The sequence below is a fragment of the Lepidochelys kempii genome, chromosome 3 (genome assembly GCF_965140285.1).
Source record: "Lepidochelys kempii isolate rLepKem1 chromosome 3, rLepKem1.hap1, whole genome shotgun sequence".
Classification (NCBI taxonomy): Eukaryota; Metazoa; Chordata; order Testudines; family Cheloniidae; genus Lepidochelys; species Lepidochelys kempii.
The window spans coordinates 97,323,834-97,345,221 of NC_136382.1; the positions used below are offsets into that span (position 1 = coordinate 97,323,834).

The 21,388-nt window shown below is 40.3% G+C and overlaps 1 protein-coding gene across 10 annotated transcripts in view; it reads left to right on the forward strand.

Moving 5' to 3' along the window:
- Positions 1-21,388, forward strand: part of NCOA7 (nuclear receptor coactivator 7) — a 167,496-nt gene that overhangs the window by 119,995 nt on the left and 26,113 nt on the right. For 7 of the 10 annotated variants that reach the window (XM_073337224.2, XM_073337228.2, XM_073337223.2 and 4 more), the window contains 7 exons: positions 832-911; positions 1,868-1,975; positions 3,396-3,509; positions 4,787-4,912; positions 7,076-7,260; positions 9,581-10,632; positions 11,733-11,901. In XM_073337224.2, the coding sequence (XP_073193325.1) occupies positions 832-911; positions 1,868-1,975; positions 3,396-3,509; positions 4,787-4,912; positions 7,076-7,260; positions 9,581-10,632; positions 11,733-11,901 (1,834 nt within the window). The remainder of the gene's footprint in view (positions 1-831; positions 912-1,867; positions 1,976-3,395; positions 3,510-4,786; positions 4,913-7,075; positions 7,261-9,580; positions 10,633-11,732; positions 11,902-21,388) is intronic. The other 3 variants (XM_073337229.2, XM_073337231.2, XM_073337230.2) reach the window with 3 other exon arrangements.

Below are 21,388 nucleotides of genomic sequence, written 5' to 3' on the forward strand. Positions count from 1 at the left end.
AAGAAAAAAATGCTTGTTTTCAAAATCAGATTTCAGCCCTCCATAGGGATCAACCTAGGCAGAGTCCCATTGATTTCAGTAGAACTCCATGCAGGTTTATCCTCCAGCACCTTTACTCAGTAATCCTTGAAGTCAGTGAGAGCTGTGGGCATGCAACTGACTGACAGATACCTGTTGTGTCTCTCATATTTTGGGCATGTTACTTAAACTCTCTGCAAAAAATAAGGATATTATTACCTACCTAACACTGAAGTTGAGAATTCTAATGAATTAAGCTCTTAGCCTGCCAAGTTTTACACACATGGGATTAATTTTATGCTCATGAGTTAACGGAACTATTCAGGTGCGTAAGTGTCTACAAGGGCCTTAGTTTGTAAAATATTTTGAGGGTGGAAATAGTATTTAAAATATTAAGTATTATTCTGATTGTTCATAAACCTACTGATGCAGAATTATTGAATACGGCCATGTGCTAGCTCTTTCTATCTGGACATCACCCCAGTCATGTAGTACAAAAATGTGCTTTGCCCCAGAAGTAAATTGTTCTTCATTAACTAAGGGAAGAATCCACGAAGACTTTTTACAGGAATGCAGTACAGTATAAGTTGACCTTAAAAGGCTTTAAAATGCTAATCAGAACCTAGTATTGATTTAGTCTTGGTGGCCATATGGTAAAATTTCAGAACTTGACAACCTTTTTTTTTTTTTTTTGCGGTGTCACTGTTGTATGTGATCAAACCACAGTTATATCCCACATACTGTAAATATCCTCACTTGAAAAATGTTGACAGGTAAATGAATGGTTTGAGACATTGTTTGTTTGTTCCTCAGATGACAATCAAAACAAAACCAATGAAAAGAAAGAGAAGAAAATGGTTGCTCAGAAACCCCTTGGAACTATAGAATATACTGTAAGTACTGGGTGCATAATTAGGTCATTTATTAATGTTGTTTAAAATGAGGTTGTCGAGGTTAATGAGACTCTAAAGAAACCAAACTAATATAGACACCCTTTAATTCCTTTTTAAAAATATCTTCCAAATATCCTGTGTGTAGGAAGGGAAATTGGTCTCAACGCCACAACCATCCTCTAACTTGGGCATCACCCACCCTTTCCCAGCTGCCTGCCTTCTGTATTTCCAGTTCCATAGTGGGGCCATGTAAAACCTCTCCTCTTCCTCTGAGAAAGATTTCTGTCCCATTAAATGTTGCCTAGGCCTTCTAGCAGGAATATGTTTGTACCCTGGTCATGAGATGCCAGCGTTTTCTTTTTGGAATGCCAGTGATGTACACTGCCTCTGTACCAGAAGTGATTAGTTGTGTACTGGGAGAAAGCTTACTGAAAGGTGCCAGGGACATATTGCAATGTCCCCTTTCCCTACAGATCCAGGAAGGGAAGGAACTCTTAACCTGATTCTCTCATGTGCTAGTATGCTGTTACCACCAGGCCTGCTGAGAACAGGCTTTAATCTTAACTGCTAGAATGGGTGAAAGAGTAACGAACATCAAATATATATATAATGTGTGTACAATGTGCCCCCCTCCTCCTCTCTCCTAACCAGTTCTAACTGGAAGGAGCTAAGTTAAAATGATACATTGTTTAACTAAGGTTGATGAAGCAGTGAGAGAGGGATCTTAACTGTTCTCTTTTCTCTGTTTTATAGAGTGGAAAAAGTGCTGTTAACACAGTAGCTGTTGTCTTATAATTAACTGTGTCATCTTGCAAAAATTAGATTGATAGGAAATATGTTAGATCACCAAGTCCATACCCTGCAACTGGTCTACCCGATAAAGTTTATTTAAACTATTATACTGATCCTGTACTTGATTATTGCTGTATCTTAAACATCAAGTTTCCTTTCTTCAGGCTGGAAGTCAGGACACCCTAAACAGCATAGCATTGAAATTTAACATCACTCCAAACAGACTTGTGGAGCTCAATAGGCTGTTCACACACACAATTGTTCCAGGGCAGGTAATTTTTAAGTTTTAAATACTGAAAAATTCTGATTTTTTGCTATGCGTTTAAAACCCCCACCCCCAACTTAATGAGTCTATTAGGCAGATGTATATGATGGTGATGGGCAGTAGTATAAAACCTCAGAACGGAGTCTAGCTCAGATGGTTGCAAGAATTGGTCTAGGCCCACTTGGGAATCAGGCAGCCCAGGAAGCCAGCTGGCCAGAGGCAATCTGCATGGCAGGAGCCCACAGCAGCTGCTGAGTGAAATTGACATCCTTGTCAGCTTCACCACTGCTAATAGTCAGTGAGCAGCTGCTGTCCTGGGAACATAGTTAGATATGGAAACACAATATATTGGCATTTCAGAAACAGATTTTTCCAGAATTTCTGATTTGCAAGAAATCTTGAAAATTTGATTTCATTCTGAGTCAGAACAAAACCAATTCTCAAAATTCTGAAATTTCTCTCTAACCAGAAATCCTGAGTGTATTCACGTACAGGGACGCCTTCAGTTTCTATAAAAAAAAATGTAATTTTTTGAAAATGTCTGTACTCGTAAATAATATTGTGGGTTTAAAAAGTTCTGTGGTTTTAACTTTTTGACCATTGAAGAGTATTTCTTTCTGCACTTCTTTGGGCTTTGACATTGACAAATGACTGTGCAGTTTTATTTTTAAGGTCTTATGCTCCTAAAAGCTTGAAAGTCTGTAAGAGTAAAAATCCAAACAAAACATGGCTTAAATCTAAATGTCAACAAATGTTTTTATTAAAAAAATTTGTTGACATTTAGATTTATTTTTTTAAATAAAAAGTTTCCAAGGTACCTGACAGTGTTCCATTATATATTTTCTCTTGAATTCAGAAGAGTTTTTCCCTCTGACATAAATATGGTTTGGAAAAGAGAGATCTTATTGCAAAACATAATTTCCTGTAACTTCTAGCTCTAAAATTTACATTTGTTGCTTCCTCCAGTGGCTTCTCTTTTTTTTTTTTTTTTTTTTTGGTCCAATTTTTGCCTTTATAACAGGCATCTGCTGCACTAACTTCTATAGACTATCCTGTGATGATTTCTGTATTAGTTAATCTTGTAGTTAGGTTGTAGTTTACACAGGTAAGGGAGGTTGTCATTCTTTCAAAACTGGTGTATGCTACTGCCTTTCTCAAAAAACAAAATATAGACCCTGATCCTTCAGTGAAATTCATATGGAACCCCACTGACTGACAAATAAGAATTTTAGAGATAGGAGTTATTCCAGAATGTGTTTTGCAGTGAGATGTGTTGTCAATACCAGATTGTCTTTGTTGGGACTCCTGCATAGATCTCATTGCAGAATCAGGACCATAGTGTTTATATTACATATGTCTGTCTTTTTTTCTTCTATATGTAATTATTTTAAAATAAGTTATTTGTGTTTAATGTAATCTTTGTGTAGGTTCTCTATGTCCCAGATACTGACCACTGTTCCAGTGCTGCTAGGTTAGCGTCTTCCAGTCCTGGTGCTCCTGTTTCTCCTTCATCATCAGATGCTGAATATGATAAACTTCCTGTAAGTAAATCTTGTGTTTATAGAACACTGTCTCTTTGAAGCTCAGGTTAAATCCTATTAAATAGTTATTTTTGATGAGCTTGCAATTGAGGCATTGTAGAAAATGGCATTAAAACCAGCTGATGGGTTTGAGCCAGTTGTTCCTGGGAGTTTAGATGTTTCTGTGCTGCTGTTTACACAGTTACACCAATCCTCACCCCCAAATCTATGGCTATTTAAGAGAGATTTGAGACTAGAATGCAGTAAACTGCTGAGAGTGTTAAGCCTCAGTCCTACAATCTGATCCATGAAAATGGAATCCCATTAAAGCCAGTGGGGCTGTGTGCATTGGTATTTCCATGTCAGTCAAATTGAAGAATTGGGCCTTAGCCAGTGTTCTCTCTAATTTTTCCCACCCATGTGCAGAATGAATTTTATTATGTGCACCAGTACGGAGGTGATTTGTGACACATCACATTCATATTGGTGCACATAACAACATTCATGGGGTGGGGGTGGGGCCGAGGGGTTTTTGTGCGAGGGGGCTCAATTGAGGCAGAGGGTTGGGGTGCAGGGGTGTGAGGGATCCAGCTGGGGGTGTGGGCTCTGGGGTGGCGCTGGGGATGAGGTTTGGGTGCAGGGGTTTGAGGGCTGCGGCTGGGGGTGTGGGCTCTGGGGTGGGGCTGGGGATGATGGGTTTGGGATGCAGGAGGGTGCTCTGGGGCTACTGCGCAGAGAGAGGACCCCCACGCTCTCTCCCCGCAGCAGCACCTGGGCTGGGGCGGAGAGGCGCTTGTCCCTGCCTTGGGAGCTCTGGGGCTGGGGCTGCAGGGTAGGCACCCCAGCTCCAGCAGGGTCGGCAGGCTGGCTGTGCCGCAGCTGGGACCACCAGGCTGCTCCAGGGTCAGGCTGCACCTGGGCCTGATCCGGCCACGGCAGGTCTGGGCCGCAGGGTGAGTTCCCTAAGTGTCTGCGTGGCACTAAATAGGCTACTGCACAGCCTATAGGCCTAAGTGTGGTTAATTTAGGTGTCTAACTGAAAACTGTTGTAGTGCGTGGTTTTGTTTTTTCTTAATTTCCCGTCTGTCATTTACTTGGAGATTTTTTTTTATAAAGTTATAAACAAAACATGGTCACATGCTGGGGGGAGTATGAAATATAAATCTGGCCGTGTTTTTCCTTTAAACCAAAAGGAAAATTGTTAATGGACCTTGGTCTTTAATTTTTCAAAAACTAAGAAAGAACATGTCTGTGAAACTGGTCCTGTTGTTTCGCACTGAGGCTTTTGCTTTTTAAAGGATGCTGACTTGGCAAGAAAGGCCTTCAAACCAATTGAGAGAGTCCTGTCATCTACCTCGGAGGAAGATGAACCAATAGTTGTCAAATTTTTAAAAATGAATTGCCGTTACTTCACAGATGGTAAGGTAAGTGGAGCTTGTGCCTTGTGTCTCATTCGAGATCCTTTTAGAGAGTGAACTTTTGTTGTTAGTGTAAGTCAGAGGCCAACAGCAGGGTTGGGAGCCAAGCATAACGTAAGCAAGTGCTCTGGACATTCTGTTTGTTACTTCGCACTATACTGACATATTTGCTCTTTACATCCATTTACTTATTACAGTGACTGCTTGATAGAAGACTAGTTCTTCCTTCCCACCCATCTCTTTCTCCTTTATAGCCTTTTATTAGAAAGGTCTCCTTCCAAGAATTGTTGGGGGGGCACCCATCTGCTAGGAAGACACCCGTACAGAGAGTATTGCACTTCATAGTTCCACTAATCATGATATACAAAATGCCTGAGCAGAGACTGCCAAGTTCCATCAAATTACAGGATCACTTTATAAAATGGACAAATGTCCCTTTTCGTTGTTGTATGTGTGTGACCTGAATTGGCTTTGAACTCTCTTTAGAGGTAAATGCACAAGATCAGGGCAGATCTTAGTTCTCTCACTCCTGAAGTATGAAAACTCTGTTTCCTTACGCTTATTTATTTTTCTTATCTACTCTTGTTGTTTTTCATTTAAGTCTCCTATAAAAGATGTTTACACACTTGAGTTTTCCCATTCTTTGGAGTCAACAGGAAACACCTGAGATACTAATTGTTTCAACTTAGCTTTATTTTTCTTTTGTCCTATTGTTTTGTGTTTGCTTTTTCTGGTTCTGAATAGATGTGGAATATGCATTTAACCAACTTGGAGTTTTTGTAGAAAGTAGCAGAATACTACAGTGTGTCTTATGCATAAATTTGTACAACATAGTGCTTTCTTATATGAAGCTTTTTTGATACTGGGTTCCATTTCACAAAATATATAACTGGTCACTTTCTTTGAAGCCTGCGTATGCTTTAGGAGCCAAAAACAGCTTCACACCTCAGCAGTCCAGTGTGGACTTTGTTCTTGGTAACATATCTTCAAGCAGAGCCTGATGTAGTCCTGTTTCCCCTTTGGCCCAAATACAGAACTTGGCCGATATATGTAGAATTCTGCTGTCTGTATTGAGAACAGTGACTTTGATAGCTGTGAGTTTGAATGGCAGAACCTCCCGCCATACACACATATCACACAGAAGAAACATGTGCAAAGTATATCTTGCCTTTGTTCCACAAACTAAAGGTAACATGTGCTCCCTAGTATCGATCTGTTTGTTTTGTATCTCTTCCTCTGGCTTCCTAGCCTCCACTGGCATGACTTGCTGGTTGACTAGCCTTTTCCTTAGTGATGCTTGCAGTGTTATGCAGGCTAATCTTATTGTCATTTGGGCCTTGTGACAACTGTCTGTCAAATGACTTAAGATCAAGTGCAGCATTAGCTGAAAATTTGGTCATGATTGTAGGCTACTAAAAGGCCACATCCATGAGTCCCATATCTGGTTGTGGGAGACAGTCGTTTGTCCAACCCAGGGCTAGTCATTTCCAAGAGTTAAAAATCTTTTCCGCAGCAGTGTAAATTGCCAGCTTGGTCCAGTGGTGACACTGGAGGGTGGAGACTGGAATCACCATGTCGGGTCCCTGTAAAATAGGTCAAGAAAAGATTTTCTGTGTACCAGATGGCGCTCTCAAGGAAGGGGATGTGGAACCCTAGATTCATCTGCTGTCAGTACAGCAACCTCTCCATGTTCCTATTACTGGGAAGCCCTGCATGTGTGCAGAAGTCCATACCAGCAGGTTGAGGTAGGGCTGCTAGCACAGATTTACCGGTGTAGCCAAAATGAAAAGTTGTTGGTGGGTTTAAAAAAAAAATCCTCTTTCCTTGCCTCTGGTTAATTAACAAGCTGCAGCTCTAGTTTATAGCAGCCAGGGATGAGAGTTAAGTACCTTGAATCCTCTTTATAACACTGTCCTTGTCAGCTAAGCATTTTGAGTGTTCCAAAGAGTTCTCTTTTTATTTATCCTTCTTTATAATACCTGGGCCAGTGCAGCTGGGAGCCAGAGTGTTCTGTTAGAAAATATTGCCCCACATGGGTATAAAGAGACATGAGAGAGAGTATTATACTAGGCAAATAACTTAAAGGTTGACACTGAGCTATTCATTAAAGTGACCTCTGGTCAGTGATTAGATTTGATATGCTAACTCTCTCTTTGTTTTTATTATTAGGGTGTAGTTGGAGGTGTCATGATAGTGACTCCAAACAACATCATGTTTGACCCACATAAGTCGGATCCTCTGGTAATTGAGAATGGCTGTGAAGAGTATGGGCTCATCTGCCCTATGGAGGAGGTTGTCTCGATAGCCCTCTACAATGATATTTCTCACATGAAGATTAAAGATGCCCTGCCATCGTAAGGAGTGTTCTTTGCTAATTGTGTTTACATCTTTATCAGCCGGGGTGGGGAAACAGAACAAGAAAAGAGAGGTTTGGTGGGAGTGGTAATAAAGTTCATGAGAAGAGACAATTAACAGTGCCTTAAAAGAAAGAGAGGCAGAAAGGTGTGATGTCCTATAAAACAGTGATTCTCAACCTGGTGTAGGTATACCCTGGGGGTATGCAAATGTCGTTCAGGGGGTACATCAGCTTATCTAGATATTTGCCTACTTTTACAACACACTACATAAAACGCAGTAGTGAAGTCAGTACAAACTAAAATTTCATACAGACAGTTACTTGTTAGTACTGCTCTGTATACTATACACTGAAATGTAAGTGCAATATTTATATTCCATGGTAAAAATGAGAAAGTAAGCAATTTTTCAGTAATAGTGTGCTGTGACATTTTTATATTTTTATGTCTGATTTTGTAAGCAAGTACTCTTCTAGTGAAGTGAAACTTGGGGGTACACAAGACAAATCAGACTCCTGAAAGGGGTACAGTAGTCTGGAAAGGTTGAGAGCCACTGCTATAAAAGAGGAAGGAAAGTAAACTTTTCAACAGCAGAAAAGGAGACACGTCGTAGGTATCAAAACCTAAGAAACAGAGGACAGTGAAAACGTCCAAAGGCAAAGAGAAAGATGGCACGCCATGTGTAATGTTTGTGGTATTTATTCCTGCGGGTTAGTTTCTGCAACTGATTGAAGCCCCACAGAAAGTGTTCCACAATTTTAATGGAAGGGAGGGGGACTACAGGATGTTAACTGATCAGCTTTAGTTCAAATTGGTTGCTGTTGTGACTATATTGGTTAATGGAGCAGGTAATTTAAACGCTTCTGGTCGCAGCAGCAGGAAAATTCCTACCTCCCACAAACCTCCAAAATATCAGTCCTCTTATGTAGGAATCAGAGATCATAACCCATTTAATTTCTTCAATACACGGCAGTGTTTTCTTAGCTGGTATTTTCACTTATGCTTCGTCAATTGTACCTTGATGATAAACACTGTCCACAGGTGTGTTCTAGAAAACAACTTGTCTTCTCAATGCAGCTAACAGGGTTTCACCGTTTTAAATAAATGCGTCATCTTCCCTCTTCTCCCCTACGCAACAAAAAACAATTAGTCATAGCATCTCAGCCACGCAAAACAAAGGCAGCTAGCCCTGCAGAGATGTATAGTGGGGATATAGTCATAGGTAAGGCTAAGATTTTGTCACTGATTTTTACTAAAAATCACTGACTAGTCTCAGGCAATAAACAAAAATTCACAGAAGCCGTCGACCTGTCTGTGACTTTTACTAAAGATAATGGGGTGGCTTGGGGCTCCAGGGCCCCCCACGGCAGCTTGGGGCTTTGGTCCTAGGGCTGAGGTGGAAAATCTCACTGAGGTCTCTGAAAGTTACAGAATCTGTGGCCTCTGTGACATAATCTGATCCTTAGTCATGGGGTTTCCTGTCTTATCTGTTTAGACCTCTATACCATACTTGCCATCCCAGTATCTTGGTGGGAAAATATATAAGCTTTCATTATCTGTTCTCAGACTCTTTAACCTTGACCTGTGTGAATAATAAAGTAAATAAAGATCTTGAGCTATATGTCCTTATATTTCCAAGATTTTTCTACTTTCAGGCTCTTTGATGGCTTGCCCCCCCCCCCCCCCCGATCCCTAAAGTTTCTGGGGAAATCCTGCAGTCAAATGATCAATTTTAGCATTGAGGGAATAACAAGTAATAAGAGTGACTTATGCCTTGTAGGGCATTTACAGCTCTAAAGTTGTGTAAGTGCTTTAAAAATGTAGAGGTTCTCTCTGTGGTTTTCTGTACTTTCAATAATTAACTTCTACCATTTAAAGAAGCAGGAATGCGGCAAGAGCCCAGAGTATTGTCCCAGACATTCCACTCTTCTTTTATAAAGGATGAGAAGTAACAGAATACACAGGCCTAGATCCTTAGGTGGCACAAATCAGTGCAGGTCCTTTGACTTCAGTAAAGCAATGCCATTTTACACCACCTGGCCTTATTTTTGTATTATTGAGTACCTGATGACGCATACCATGTTGATTACATATGTACCATATCTTCCCCCATGAGATTATACTTGGCAGAATTACTCATCTTTTTAAAGTTATACTTCCTATAGCTTCTTCATTTTGATACCATGTATTTCAGCTGGCTTACATTTTATTTGTACATTTTTTGGTTTGGTTTTGTTTAAAATCATTTTGACATATTTAAGTTGTTTTCTTTTCCATTTTGTTTTAACATCCCACGTACATCCACCATTTCTCCTGACAGTGACATTCCAAAGGATCTTTGTCCTTTGTACAGGCCAGGAGAGTGGGAAGACCTTTCCTCTGAGAAAGATATCAACCCTTTCAGCAAATTCAAGTCCCTGAGCAAGGAGAAGAGGCAGCAAAATGGGGATGATTCCAAATCAATAAAGTCTTTGGACAAGGAGAAGTCTGCAGATTTTGAACTTCTTAAGCCTTCTGACAGTCCTGTTTCAATGGAATCTAAGTCACTGGAACCTCCCAATGACATGGCCTCCGCTGAACCATCTGAAAGGTCTGCTGTAGGGGGACATACCAAGGAACCTTCTGGGGGAAAAGCTGCTTCAGATTCCAAAACCAAAGAACATTCCCTTATAGGAGGAGGAGATGATGACTTTGTTGAACTGCAAGAGACTGCATCTCCTACAAATACCAGATTAGACAGAAAAGATGCAGTAAGAGAAGGTTTTCCTTTTGACCCCAAGGAGTCAGGGAAAGCCAGGTCGCAAGTAACCAAATCTCTTTCAGAAGTCCAGGACCTACTGGCATTTGATTCCTTGGACACAAAGAATGATGTTGAACCCAAAGCTGATATAGACTTAGAATCATGTGAGAAGCAAGATGTCATGCCAGAAGTAAACAAGTGTGCCAGTTCCCCGACAGGTAAGGTGGAGACTACACTGGACACTCAAAAGGAGCTAGATAAAAACAAACTTATTGAGTTTTACCTCAATAAAGATAAAGATGGGTCACAGTCTTCTGAAAACCTACATAAGGCTGGAATTGGTGAAGGTGAAAACAATAAAGTAACAGGCATAGACCTCACACTTAGCTGTTCAGAGTCCCAAGTTAACAAACTTCTTACAGTTAAAAGTGGGGAGCCCGATTCAAGCTGCATTGAAAGGAAAGAGCCTTCACTGGAAGTCAGCTTGCCTGCAGTGGAGGAAAAGGATCTTAAAGAGTCTGTGAAATCTTCATTGGTACCATCTCTGGACAAGGCGTATCAAGAAACACAGTTGGACAATAACTCAGAAATCAGACTGTGGCTGTTACAGAGAATTCAAGTACCAATTGAAGGTAGGTCTCTGTCTATCCTTATTCTGTTAACTGTGGGAGCTGGGCAGTATCAATTCAGTGCTCACTAGGATGATCTTCCTGTTAATTTCCTTTTCAGTGTAGTTTGGTATTTTACAATATAAATCTTCAGGCGATAACTTGACTGTACAAATTCTCAATCCAGAAGTAATGTAGGAGAAAAAGGATCCCTTCTAATTGTTTGGGCTACTGAGTTTGACAAATGGCTAACGTGCTTTGTCCATGTTTAGTAACTATTTTTTGTAACATTTTAGCGATAAGTGCAATAAAATGTCATCCATTTATAGAGTTGACTGACACACAGTGGCTGAAAGATTACTATTATTTTGCTATGTATTGACATGATCTGCAGTTCCATTGAAGACTGCCAATGTACTTCTAATGTGTAAAAATCCAGAGTAGTACACAGCAACATATTGACTCTAAAGAGTGTGTGTGTGTGCAGGCGTGCACATGTTTATACTGTTTCTTAGTCCTTTTTGTGCTACTGGACCACCCAAGATGTGCTGCTGAGCAGGAGTATAAGCACAGTCTTGCTGAGTGACCATTCTGTTTGTTCTACTATTATGTGACTCTTGATGAAATATAGGAGCACGTTGGAAAATGTGGAATTCTCTTGAACTTGAAAACTCTTGAACAGTTGGAGCCAAACTGACCTCCAGTTTACATAGCACGTGTGAGGTTTGGTTGTGTTTCTTTTTTTTTTTTTTTTTTTGGCAAGTCTACGGGCCTCATTCTCCCTTAAAACCAGAGTAGCAAACTCCATTGACTTCAGTAGAGAGAGCCTTGATTTACAACAGAGTAGGACAGAGGAGAATCATAGTCTAGAGGTCACAAATTGTGTCTGGGGGGGTGGGGAATTTAAATCTCCCCTTTGGAAAAGGTCTGTGTACCACTGACAGTTCTTCGGCATCTGTCTTACTGAAAAGGTGGCCTTCGGGCCTTCCCAGGGTGAATGTGGCAAACTTGAGTTTCCCAGTGCTGTTGAATATTCCTTCCCAGAAGGAGATTGATCTTTGTGTCTGTATCTAAGCTACCAGTACTGTACTGGAAGCCTGTCATTCCTTTTTTCTCTGATTCAGATATGCTTCCTTCAAAAGAGGAGAAAAGCAAGACCCCTCCAATGTTCCTGTGTATCAAAGTGGGCAAGCCAATGAGAAAATCCTTTGTTGCTCAAAGCACCACCATGGCACAGCAGTATGGTAAAAGGAGAAAGCAGCCGGAGTACTGGTTTGCTGTTCCTCGGGAAAGGTAGGCTGCAGTGCATGATACAAAGACATTTGTCTCTTCATTAATTATCAACCATATCAACAATTTTAGGGGCAAATCCTGACACCTGCTATCCCACACCAGAGTTTGCACAAGAGCCCAAATGCAGCAGGAATGCTAGGAGGTAGAGTCTGTGTGGTGTTCTTGAGGATGCAGGGGAAGTGTGTGGGGTGAAGAGGGATTGGATGCACAAAGGAAAGCGTACTACTCCTTAGCAGCATGTGAGCAGATAGTTGTTTGGGAGGTGGGGATTAAGGAGTGACTGTCAAGGAAGTTCAGTTGTTTGTTTAGAAGAGTATAAATTGTAATAAATAATTTTCAACAAAGGAGGGTTGGATTCCTGCACACAAGAATTCCAGATTTTTTTTTTTTCTTTTTCGATGAGCCTTTATGTCCCTTGTATTCTGAATTGAATGAGACCGCTGTGAAAAAAAACAATTTATTCTGCTGGAAGGATATATTGTGTATAGTAGTTGAATAATTTCTTGCTTAAACTTATTCTAAGATCCATAGAATAATTTCTTGCTTAAACTTATTCTAAGATCCATAAGAATTATAGCATCATGATTCACTTGAATTTCTAGCCTGTTAAAATATTATTTATTCCACTGGAATTTATAGCTTGTAAAGATAGTCATGTGGCCGCTGCAGAGAAATTCTGTCAAATGTGGGCATATCAAAAGGTATTGCTTCCTTCAAATCTCAAGAGTACAATACTTAGGTCTGCATTTCAATGTGGTTATGTAAAAATAGTGGCATCTTACTCACATCTGTTCCCAGTTTGTATTTGGAGACTGATTGTCTGTCAAATGCTTTAGAAGGTGGCCAGTGCCATTGTACCTAAGTTTTGTTAACAGCATGGAGCCAACACGATTATGTGAGCTGGATCTATTCGGGCTTACACATAGAATTTTTTAAGTTCCAATTTCAAACTCTGCCTGTCAATTCCACTTGTGCAGTTACAAGTTACATAGGTGTCCGAGTATGGATGGAAGTCAGTGAGGCTTCTTTGGTGTAAATTAGGGCAGAATTGGATTTGCAGGACCTCTTACAACTGCAATGATGTACAAGCCAAAAGGAAGCCAATTTGATTTTTTTTTAACTCCCCATATTGAGTTTGTGGGGTTGGCACATCACAAAATTATCTTCTTACACAGCAAGTTAGCTTAGTTTGCTAGTAGGTCAGTGAGCAGCAATAAATGCAGAACCCCACAATGCCAGTTATTTTAAAGGTCATTTTTCAAAGTAAATCACCCGTTAAACCATGCTCTTGATTTTTCTCCTTTTTGGCAGATGTGGACCAGTTTGCAAAAACTGCTTACCTGGATTTCACTGTACCAATAACCTCTAGCTTTCACTGATGAACAAAAGAGCATAACTGGCTGTATTTGCTCATCAAACTTGTTGAAATAAGGCTTTAATGCAGTCAATTACTTAAAGTCTCATTTCCGATTGCTAAATGATCTTTGCAATGGTATGGCTTTTTCAGACTTATGTTCTGAGAGAGCTTTTTTCCAGCCGCTGCCGTTTTCCACATACAACCCTCATACTCTCTTTCTCTCCCCCGCCCCACAGCATTCTGCTATTGTATTGTTATAATGGACTCACATAATATTCAGAGCTGCTCAGTTAGTTCTATTGATGGTCCAAAAATTAAGGAGAGAGAATTATCCCACTGTTGCAAATATCAGTCAGGGGTTTTAAGCTATAGGCAGTTTTTAAAAATCATATTTTCCTAATCTTCTAATAGTTTCAGAATACAAAAAACCAAAGATAAAATTAGCTATGTCTGATCCCCTGGTGCATTTTAGAAAGGAGTTAGTTAAGCAGAGCAGTGGTGTGGAACTTGCTGACTCAGAGAGAAAGGTTTAATCTGGCTGGAATGTTGGTAGTAGTTAAATTTATAGTGGTTTGAGCAGTAGTTGAAGATAGCCAGTGAATTAAAAGCTATGTGCAGAACCCAGTACTTGCTTCCTGTGGGGTCACAAAACTGTAGATTAAGAAAATTCTAGATTCAAATGTGAGTCAGCACTTCAGAGTTAGAACGATACTGTAACTTAATGCAAGGCCAGTATTGCTTTGTCGGTGGTGTATCTAATTTAATGTTGTATAAAAAATGCTAAATCACTTTCTCTGATTGCTTATTCTGTGTTCAAGGATAAATCTGAAATATATATATTAACCTTAGCCATGCTCGAAAAATAACTTGCCTACCTGTCATTGCGGAGTAGAAAATATTTCTGGCGAGTGAAGTGGCCACGTATAATTTAAGCTATTTTTTTAAAACTAATTTTCTAGCCCTTTTGATTACAAAGAAATCATTCTAAATGTGAACTGCTGTTGCCGAGTCTGCAGGCTGACCGCTCCAGTATTCTGCTGCTGCTGCTCTTAACTTTGTCAAAGAGCCTCACAGTGAAATCAACAAGACTGGTGACTTTTCAGAGCTGCTATTCAAAACCTTGACAGTTTCACTGTGTCCATAATCAGGTCCGTTTCACTGTGCCATTCCTTGGGAAAGCTGTGAACAGCAGATCATGTAGGGCTGTTTTTGTTTGTTTCCATAGATCAAAAAAATGCTTTGTTTAGTTACAAAACTTCAGGTGCTTATGAAATTATTCATTCCAAATGTGTAGTAAAAAAATCTGTATAGGCTCAATAGCCACATACAAACCCTCTCAACCTGCCACAAGTGAAACCAAATTCTCCCCTCTGCGACCCAGTCATAGTAACCTGTGTGACATCTTAGTTGGTCTTTGTTTTATTCATTAAGACTTAAAATTGTAGCCAGAACGTGGAGAAATCAGCATCCATGCTGCCAGTCATTCTGTCTAGTTAAATTTCCCCCATAGTTTCAACTCCAATGAGTTTATTCCATCCTATACTTTCTTGTAGTGTTGCTGTGTGCTGTTAAACCACTGCTGTAAATAACCCCACGGGTGACTGCATTTCAGTGGTGGTGAGATAATGGGAACTTAAACTGCTCCTCCCAGTATAGTACTTGCTATGTGCATACATAGTGCAGGCACCCTGGTCTTTCAGTCTGGCATGTTTCATGAGTGCTAAAGTCACATGACAAAAGTTACTTCATGATTTTCAAATTTAGTTTCATACCATCATATACCTGTCTGAATTAGTCTGTTTTTCAGTGTTTTCTGTAAGCCACTTCAAACATCACTAGTGGAGACACAGAAAAACTTCATTCCTTAGTTTTAACTGTTTTTAATAGCTTTTACTACAACTTTTAAAAAAAATATGTGCAGAACCCAGTATTTTCTTCCTGTGCCACAAAACTGTAGCAAAATTGTAAACAGCTCATGTATCCACCTCGTCTTCTGTCTCAATTCTTCTACTGGATTCCTTCTCGTGCAATACATGACTTACAAGTTTCAGAAAGTCCCAAAAATATGTCTCTCCATTATCCCTGATGATGTAGTTGAGTTAATCGGTGACTCCAGGGCTGCTCTTTTGATTGCAAAATCACAGCAGGCCTTGTCTCTAGCACGTAACTGGGAAGATGTAATCATTAAAGAAGTCTCAGCTGAAAAAGGTGCACTTCATAAGGGAACTTCTTGCGCTGCTGTTTGGCAGAGTAGCACTAATGCTTTTGGACAGTGACTGAGAGTAACTGATTCGCTTGCTGGTAGACCTGACAATGGGTGTTGCTTACAGCGTTGGAGAGTAAGTATAAATGGGCTTGTATTGTATGGCTTTATATTTCGCTGGAACTAAGTGAATCTGTAGAATTACATTTCTGAATTGATCCTCAGTTGTTGTTGAGGATATTAGGCTAGAAGTTGAGCTACTCTTAAAATTATTTCTTTAAAGGCATTGAGAGGAAAAATATCTAGTGCTGGAAAGTAAACAACTGTAGAATGGTTTTTAGTTTAAGGTATGTATGGAAAGTGATGAAAAAACACAGATTAAGGAAGACTAGTATGAAATTATTCAAGGTGAAACACACTATTCAATAATTTCTTCATTTTTGTTTTAAATTCTGCTTTGTGAGGACTGAAGTGTACATACATATCAGGCTTGAATCCAGAACTGCCAAATATACACTTACAAATTCAAAACACAAAAGTGCATGCTACTTTAATTTTTTTTTCTAATTACTACAATATTCAGAGTAGTTTCCATACTAAAAAGTAAACCTTGTTCGTTATCAACAGTAGCCTTTCATCAGCCAAATGTATAGATTTATTTTTTGCCTTGGTATCAGCATCCAGGAAACGGTAAGTTCAGGCATCGACTCTCTCTCATTGGCACTCCCTTATTATGTTTGGTGCACACAGTAGCTTCAGGAAAGAAAGGTAGTAGGGTTTTGGTGCTTGATGAATATGGGCAATTTCTGTTTCCAACACAGTTAATTTTATATGACAGGATGAAATTCTGGCTGGTTTGTCTTCTGTTCATGGGAACCCTGGCTGTAAACAAACTGTGACATTCAGCTGAGAAGAGATTAGTGGTTATTGAAGTTGGATCTCTTGCAAGAAATTTCAAACAAGTTGAATTCCATTCTAACTAGCAAGGGTCTAGAATCATAACATGGTCCCATGTCAAATACACCAGGACTGTACATCATGGATGGTGTGACAGGGATCCATTTGGATTTTGACATGACTCTGGACATTGGTGCTAGGGACATCTGGAGAGGCTGGCCCCTAAATTTCCCTCCCTTTCCTATTGTTGGTATGATTCATGGAACAGACTGGATAAAGTTAAGGATTGGACTCCTTGGGTCATCCCAGCACCAATGTCTGGTGCCCTTTGAAACTTCAAATAGGTAAGAGACCAAGTCATAGATAGATTAGGTTTTCAGTGTGTTCTGGAATGTGTTCTAGTCATGCAGCCAGTGGGTGCCTTGGATTTTCACTTTCATATACCCTTTATAGATTCTAAAGCTAGAAAGGACCACTGTCATAGTGTAGCCTGTCCTCCTATGTAGCACAAGCCACGAGACTTCCTTGATCCCAGAACTGAATACAGGATTCCAGTAGCAGTCACACCTGTGCCAAATGCAGAGGTAATATAACATCCTTACTTGTACTTAATATTTCCTATTCCCAATGATCATGTTAACCTTTTTAACCACAGCATTGCACAGCAAGCTTGCATTCAGCTGATCATCCACCATTACACTCAAGTATTTTTCAGAGTCACTGCTTCCCATGACGGAGTAGCCCATTCTCGTCTTCACTACAGAGTTTTGTAGACAAAAATTATGCTGCTTTAATTAAAGCATTTTAATTGAACTGCTGTTGCATGTCCACATTATGCTCTTTGTGTCGGCAGAGTGCATCCACCCTAACAGCTCGTATGTTGACACAGAGAGCAGTGCACTGTGGTAGCTATCCCACTGTGCAACTGGCCACAGGGTGCTTTGGGAAGGGTTTGCAACACCTTATGGGGCAGGTACAGCATCACATGTTGCAGGTTTCTCAATTGCATTGTTCCAAGGGCATCCTAGTAGATTGCAGCTCCTTTCCAACTGAAGTGGGCTGGGGGTGGGAGGAGACAGAAACCAAGTGTGTGGACCCCCCGCATACACATCAGCCCTCAGCTCTGCACAGCTCAGCACTCTCTTCTCCCATCCTTCCCGCAGCAGCAGCCCACTCTGCCTGCCTGCCTGTAGTTCTGTGACTCTCCAGCTGCTGGGAGCAATATCCACAGCAGCTCTGCTTCCCCCAGAGCTTTGAAAAGGGAGGGGTGCATGACTGCATAGCTAGATGGAGGGCAGCCATCAGCCTCCCTGCCTGCCGCACCGCACTGCACCTCCCCCCCCCCCAGCAACAGTCTGCCTGCTGCTGTGTTCCTAGTGCAGGGGGAGAGGATTCCGGAGGCATGCTCAGCTGTCAGAACTTCCCAGAGCTTTGAAAGGGGAGGGGCACATGCCTGCAGGGCAGCTGAGTTCAAAACAGTGAGCAGAGCGGTCGTGGCAGGCATTGTGGGATACTGGGGGAGGCCAGCTCTGGCGATATAAGAAACGGCAGTGTCTACATCAGTGGTTCTCAGCCCGCAGCCTGCAAGCCACTTGTGGCCCAGTCAGCGCACAGCTGTGGCCCATGTGACATCCTCAGGGCCATACAGGTAGCATACATATTGTGTGGATGCAGCCACGTAACACACAGAGAGCCGCATATGTGGCCCACACTGGTAAATAGGTTGAGAGCCACTGGTCTACACTAATGCCTTGTTGCTTTAACTTTGTTGCAAAAAGCGGTCTCTCTCGTCGAGGTGGTTTTATTTTGTCGTCAACAATGGCATTGCTGTGTGAAACCTCCTCTGTTTCGTCGACAGAACTCTGCAGTGTAGACAAGGCCTAAGTATGGTCTGCATCTTTGTTCCTGGATGTTGAAGTTTCCCACATTTCTGAATTTCAACCAGCTCTAGATTTTATATTTACTTCTAGATCATTGCTAAAATATTAAATAGCATAGGACTAAGAACTGATTCCTGCAGGGCCCAATTATAAATGCTCCTGCTCAATAACAGTCCCCATTTACAATTATATTTTGAGACCTATCAGTTAGCCAGTTTTTTAATTAATTGAAATTGCCTTGTTGATTTTTGTATCGTTCTAGTTTCTTAATCAACATGTTGTGCAGTACTAAGTCAATGCTGTTCAGAAATCTAAGTATTATAACATCAGGCTATTAATTTAAATGGGTAATCTTATCACAAATGATACCAAGTTAGTTTGAGATATTTTTCTATAAACCTATGCTGATCCGCATTAATTAAATTGCCCTACTTTATTAATTGAGTCCCATATCAGCCATTCCATTATTTTTCCCAGGATTGAAGTCTGGGAAACTATGTGGGTTGCCCTCTTTCCCCCTTTTAAATATTGGTACAACATAAGCTTTTCTTCCAGTCGTCTGGAACTTCCCCAGTGTTCCAAGACCTATTAAAAAGTAAAAGGCTATTCAGGCAGCTCTCTTAAAACTCTTGGATGCAAGTTATCTGGAACTCTTGATTTAAAGATGTCTAACTTCAGTAGCTGCTGTGTAACAAGCCCTTAAGTTACTTATGTAGAATTGTTTAATCACCCTCATATGATATGAAAACATTTAGCTTTTCCCCAAATACAGAACACAAATATTTTTGAATACTTCTTGCTTTTTGCATTATTAGTGACAGTTCTACTTAATGGACCGCTACCATTGTCAAGATTCCTTTCGTTCCTGTATATTTTTAAAATACCTCTCCTTATTGTCCTTAACTCTGCTGGCAATGGATTTCATCTTGTGTCCTTTTGCTTCCCTATCAATTTCCTACAGTTTCTCACCTCTAATATATATTTACTGTTAAAAGTTTCCCTTTTTTTCTATTTGTTACATATTTATTTTTTATTACTGCTTTCAGTTTCCCTCTAAGCAAGGGTATGGGTCAGAGGTTGTTTTTTTTGTTTAACCAGCATAGCCTTCTTTCTCATGTTTTTGCTTTTGGGACATCTAGTAAAATGTTCTTGAACAGTTCCCAATTATCACTAACATTTTTCTATTTAAATTCTTTCTCCTAGCTCATCTGGCTTATAATATTCATCTTTGTGAAATGTCCCTGGTAAAGCACTGTGTGTGTGTGTGTATATATATATATTTATACATATTCAATAATATTTAATATTTATATATTTATTACTGGTTGGGACTTTATCTCTGTGCACATAACAAATGTAATCCAGTCACAGTTGCATGCATCTAGGCAACCCTTAACTTTTAGTTGTGTGATCATGTCCTCTTTATCGGCAAAATTAGGTCTAAGACAGGTTTTCCCCATGTTGGATGCAACGCTTTTTGAGTTAGGAAATTGTCAGTTATAATTTTTAGAAAGTAAGAACTGGGAATTCCTCCATTTTCACATTTATAATGTTGCACTGAACCAGAGGTGATGTGTTGTATATCACTTCTTCAGTTACCTTCAGAAGGGACATCATTTCATCCTTTGAACAACTGACCTTTTCTTGTAGTGACTGCCTAATACAAGGACCTTGGTTTGAAAAGCAGATGACTGAATTAGATAGTAAAACTGGCCTTAGTCAAAATAATTTAAAAAAATAAAAAATCTCTCAAAATTTGCCTGCCTCTTAAATAGGTCAGTGATGCAAAACTTTTCTAGCACCGTGGGTTGCACACCCTACCATTGGTACAAGGGCTGCACCTAATTTACATTAAATGTACATGGGATTTTAGCGAATGCTAACCACACAGTTTTATACTTAGACAGTGCTGTAAGCATACACAGTAGTTTTTCAGTACATGCACAGTATAATGCTTTAAGAAACTGCTATTAATGGCTCGTACTGGTTCTCTCAGTCCATCCTCTTGTCTGGCTTTGTTTTTGAGGTTGTCACGTACATTATGGAATCTGCTTTGGGTCTACAATGTATGAATTTGTCTAGCTCTGTCATAGAATTTTTTTCCCCCCACAAATATAAATACTTTCAAACATGCTTTCACAACAGTAGCTCTCTGCATATCAGTCCCTTCACAGGGATTAGTAGAAATTTAGCTAGCTTCCCAAACTTTGGATCAGAGTATTGCACGTCAGACGTGTCTAGCTCAACTGTGACTATGTTTTCTACAGGTTAAGCTAAAAATGAGTCTGTAAGCAACTTGGACATTTTGTTGTCCCCTTAGAAATTTTAAAACTGTTGATCAAATGAATGTGGAAACTTTTTCATCCATTCAGCATAGGAATCTTGCTATTACTTGAGCAAGTCAGGAAGTGGGAAAGATCATTCTGCTGAAGTTGTCCATGGGAAAAAATCTTGTAACTAGAAATAAAAGCCTTCTCTCCTCCACCATTATGATAGCCACAAGCTCTCCCAGCTTGATATTTTTTATAAGCATGCAGATTTTGTTAGCTGTTCGAGTTAGTCAGGTGGCTTCAGATTTGCAGAGAGTAGAGTCCTCAATAGCTGCAGAATAAGCCTTCCATAAGCTCTCCTAGCTGATTACTGTTGATCATCCCCAGGTTTGCTCAGCCTGTATAGTGCACATAACTTTTATTTACCACCCCCTTTTTGCATCTCTAATTTCTGTTATCCAGCCACTTTGGAGAAGCACATTAGCTAAGTAGTTGTGCTACGGTGATGGAGCAGTGAAATAGTTGTTTAATGGACATTTTAAATTGCCGTTAAACTTCAGAGATAAACTCTTCTCCACACACATCTTGCTTACCTGCCCCCATGCATCCTCCCCCACTCTGAACTCTAGGGTACAGATGTGGGGACCTGTATGAAAAACCTCCTAAGCTTATCTTTACCAGCTTAGGTCAAAACTTCCCCAAGGTACAAAATCTTCCACCCTTTGTCCTTGGATTGGCCGCTACCACCACCAAACTAATACTGGTTACTGGGGAAGAGCTGTTTGGACACGTCTTTCCCCCCAAAAATACTTCCCAAAACCTTGCACCCCACTTCCTGGACAAGGTTTGGTAAAAAGCCTCACCAATTTGCCTAGGTGAC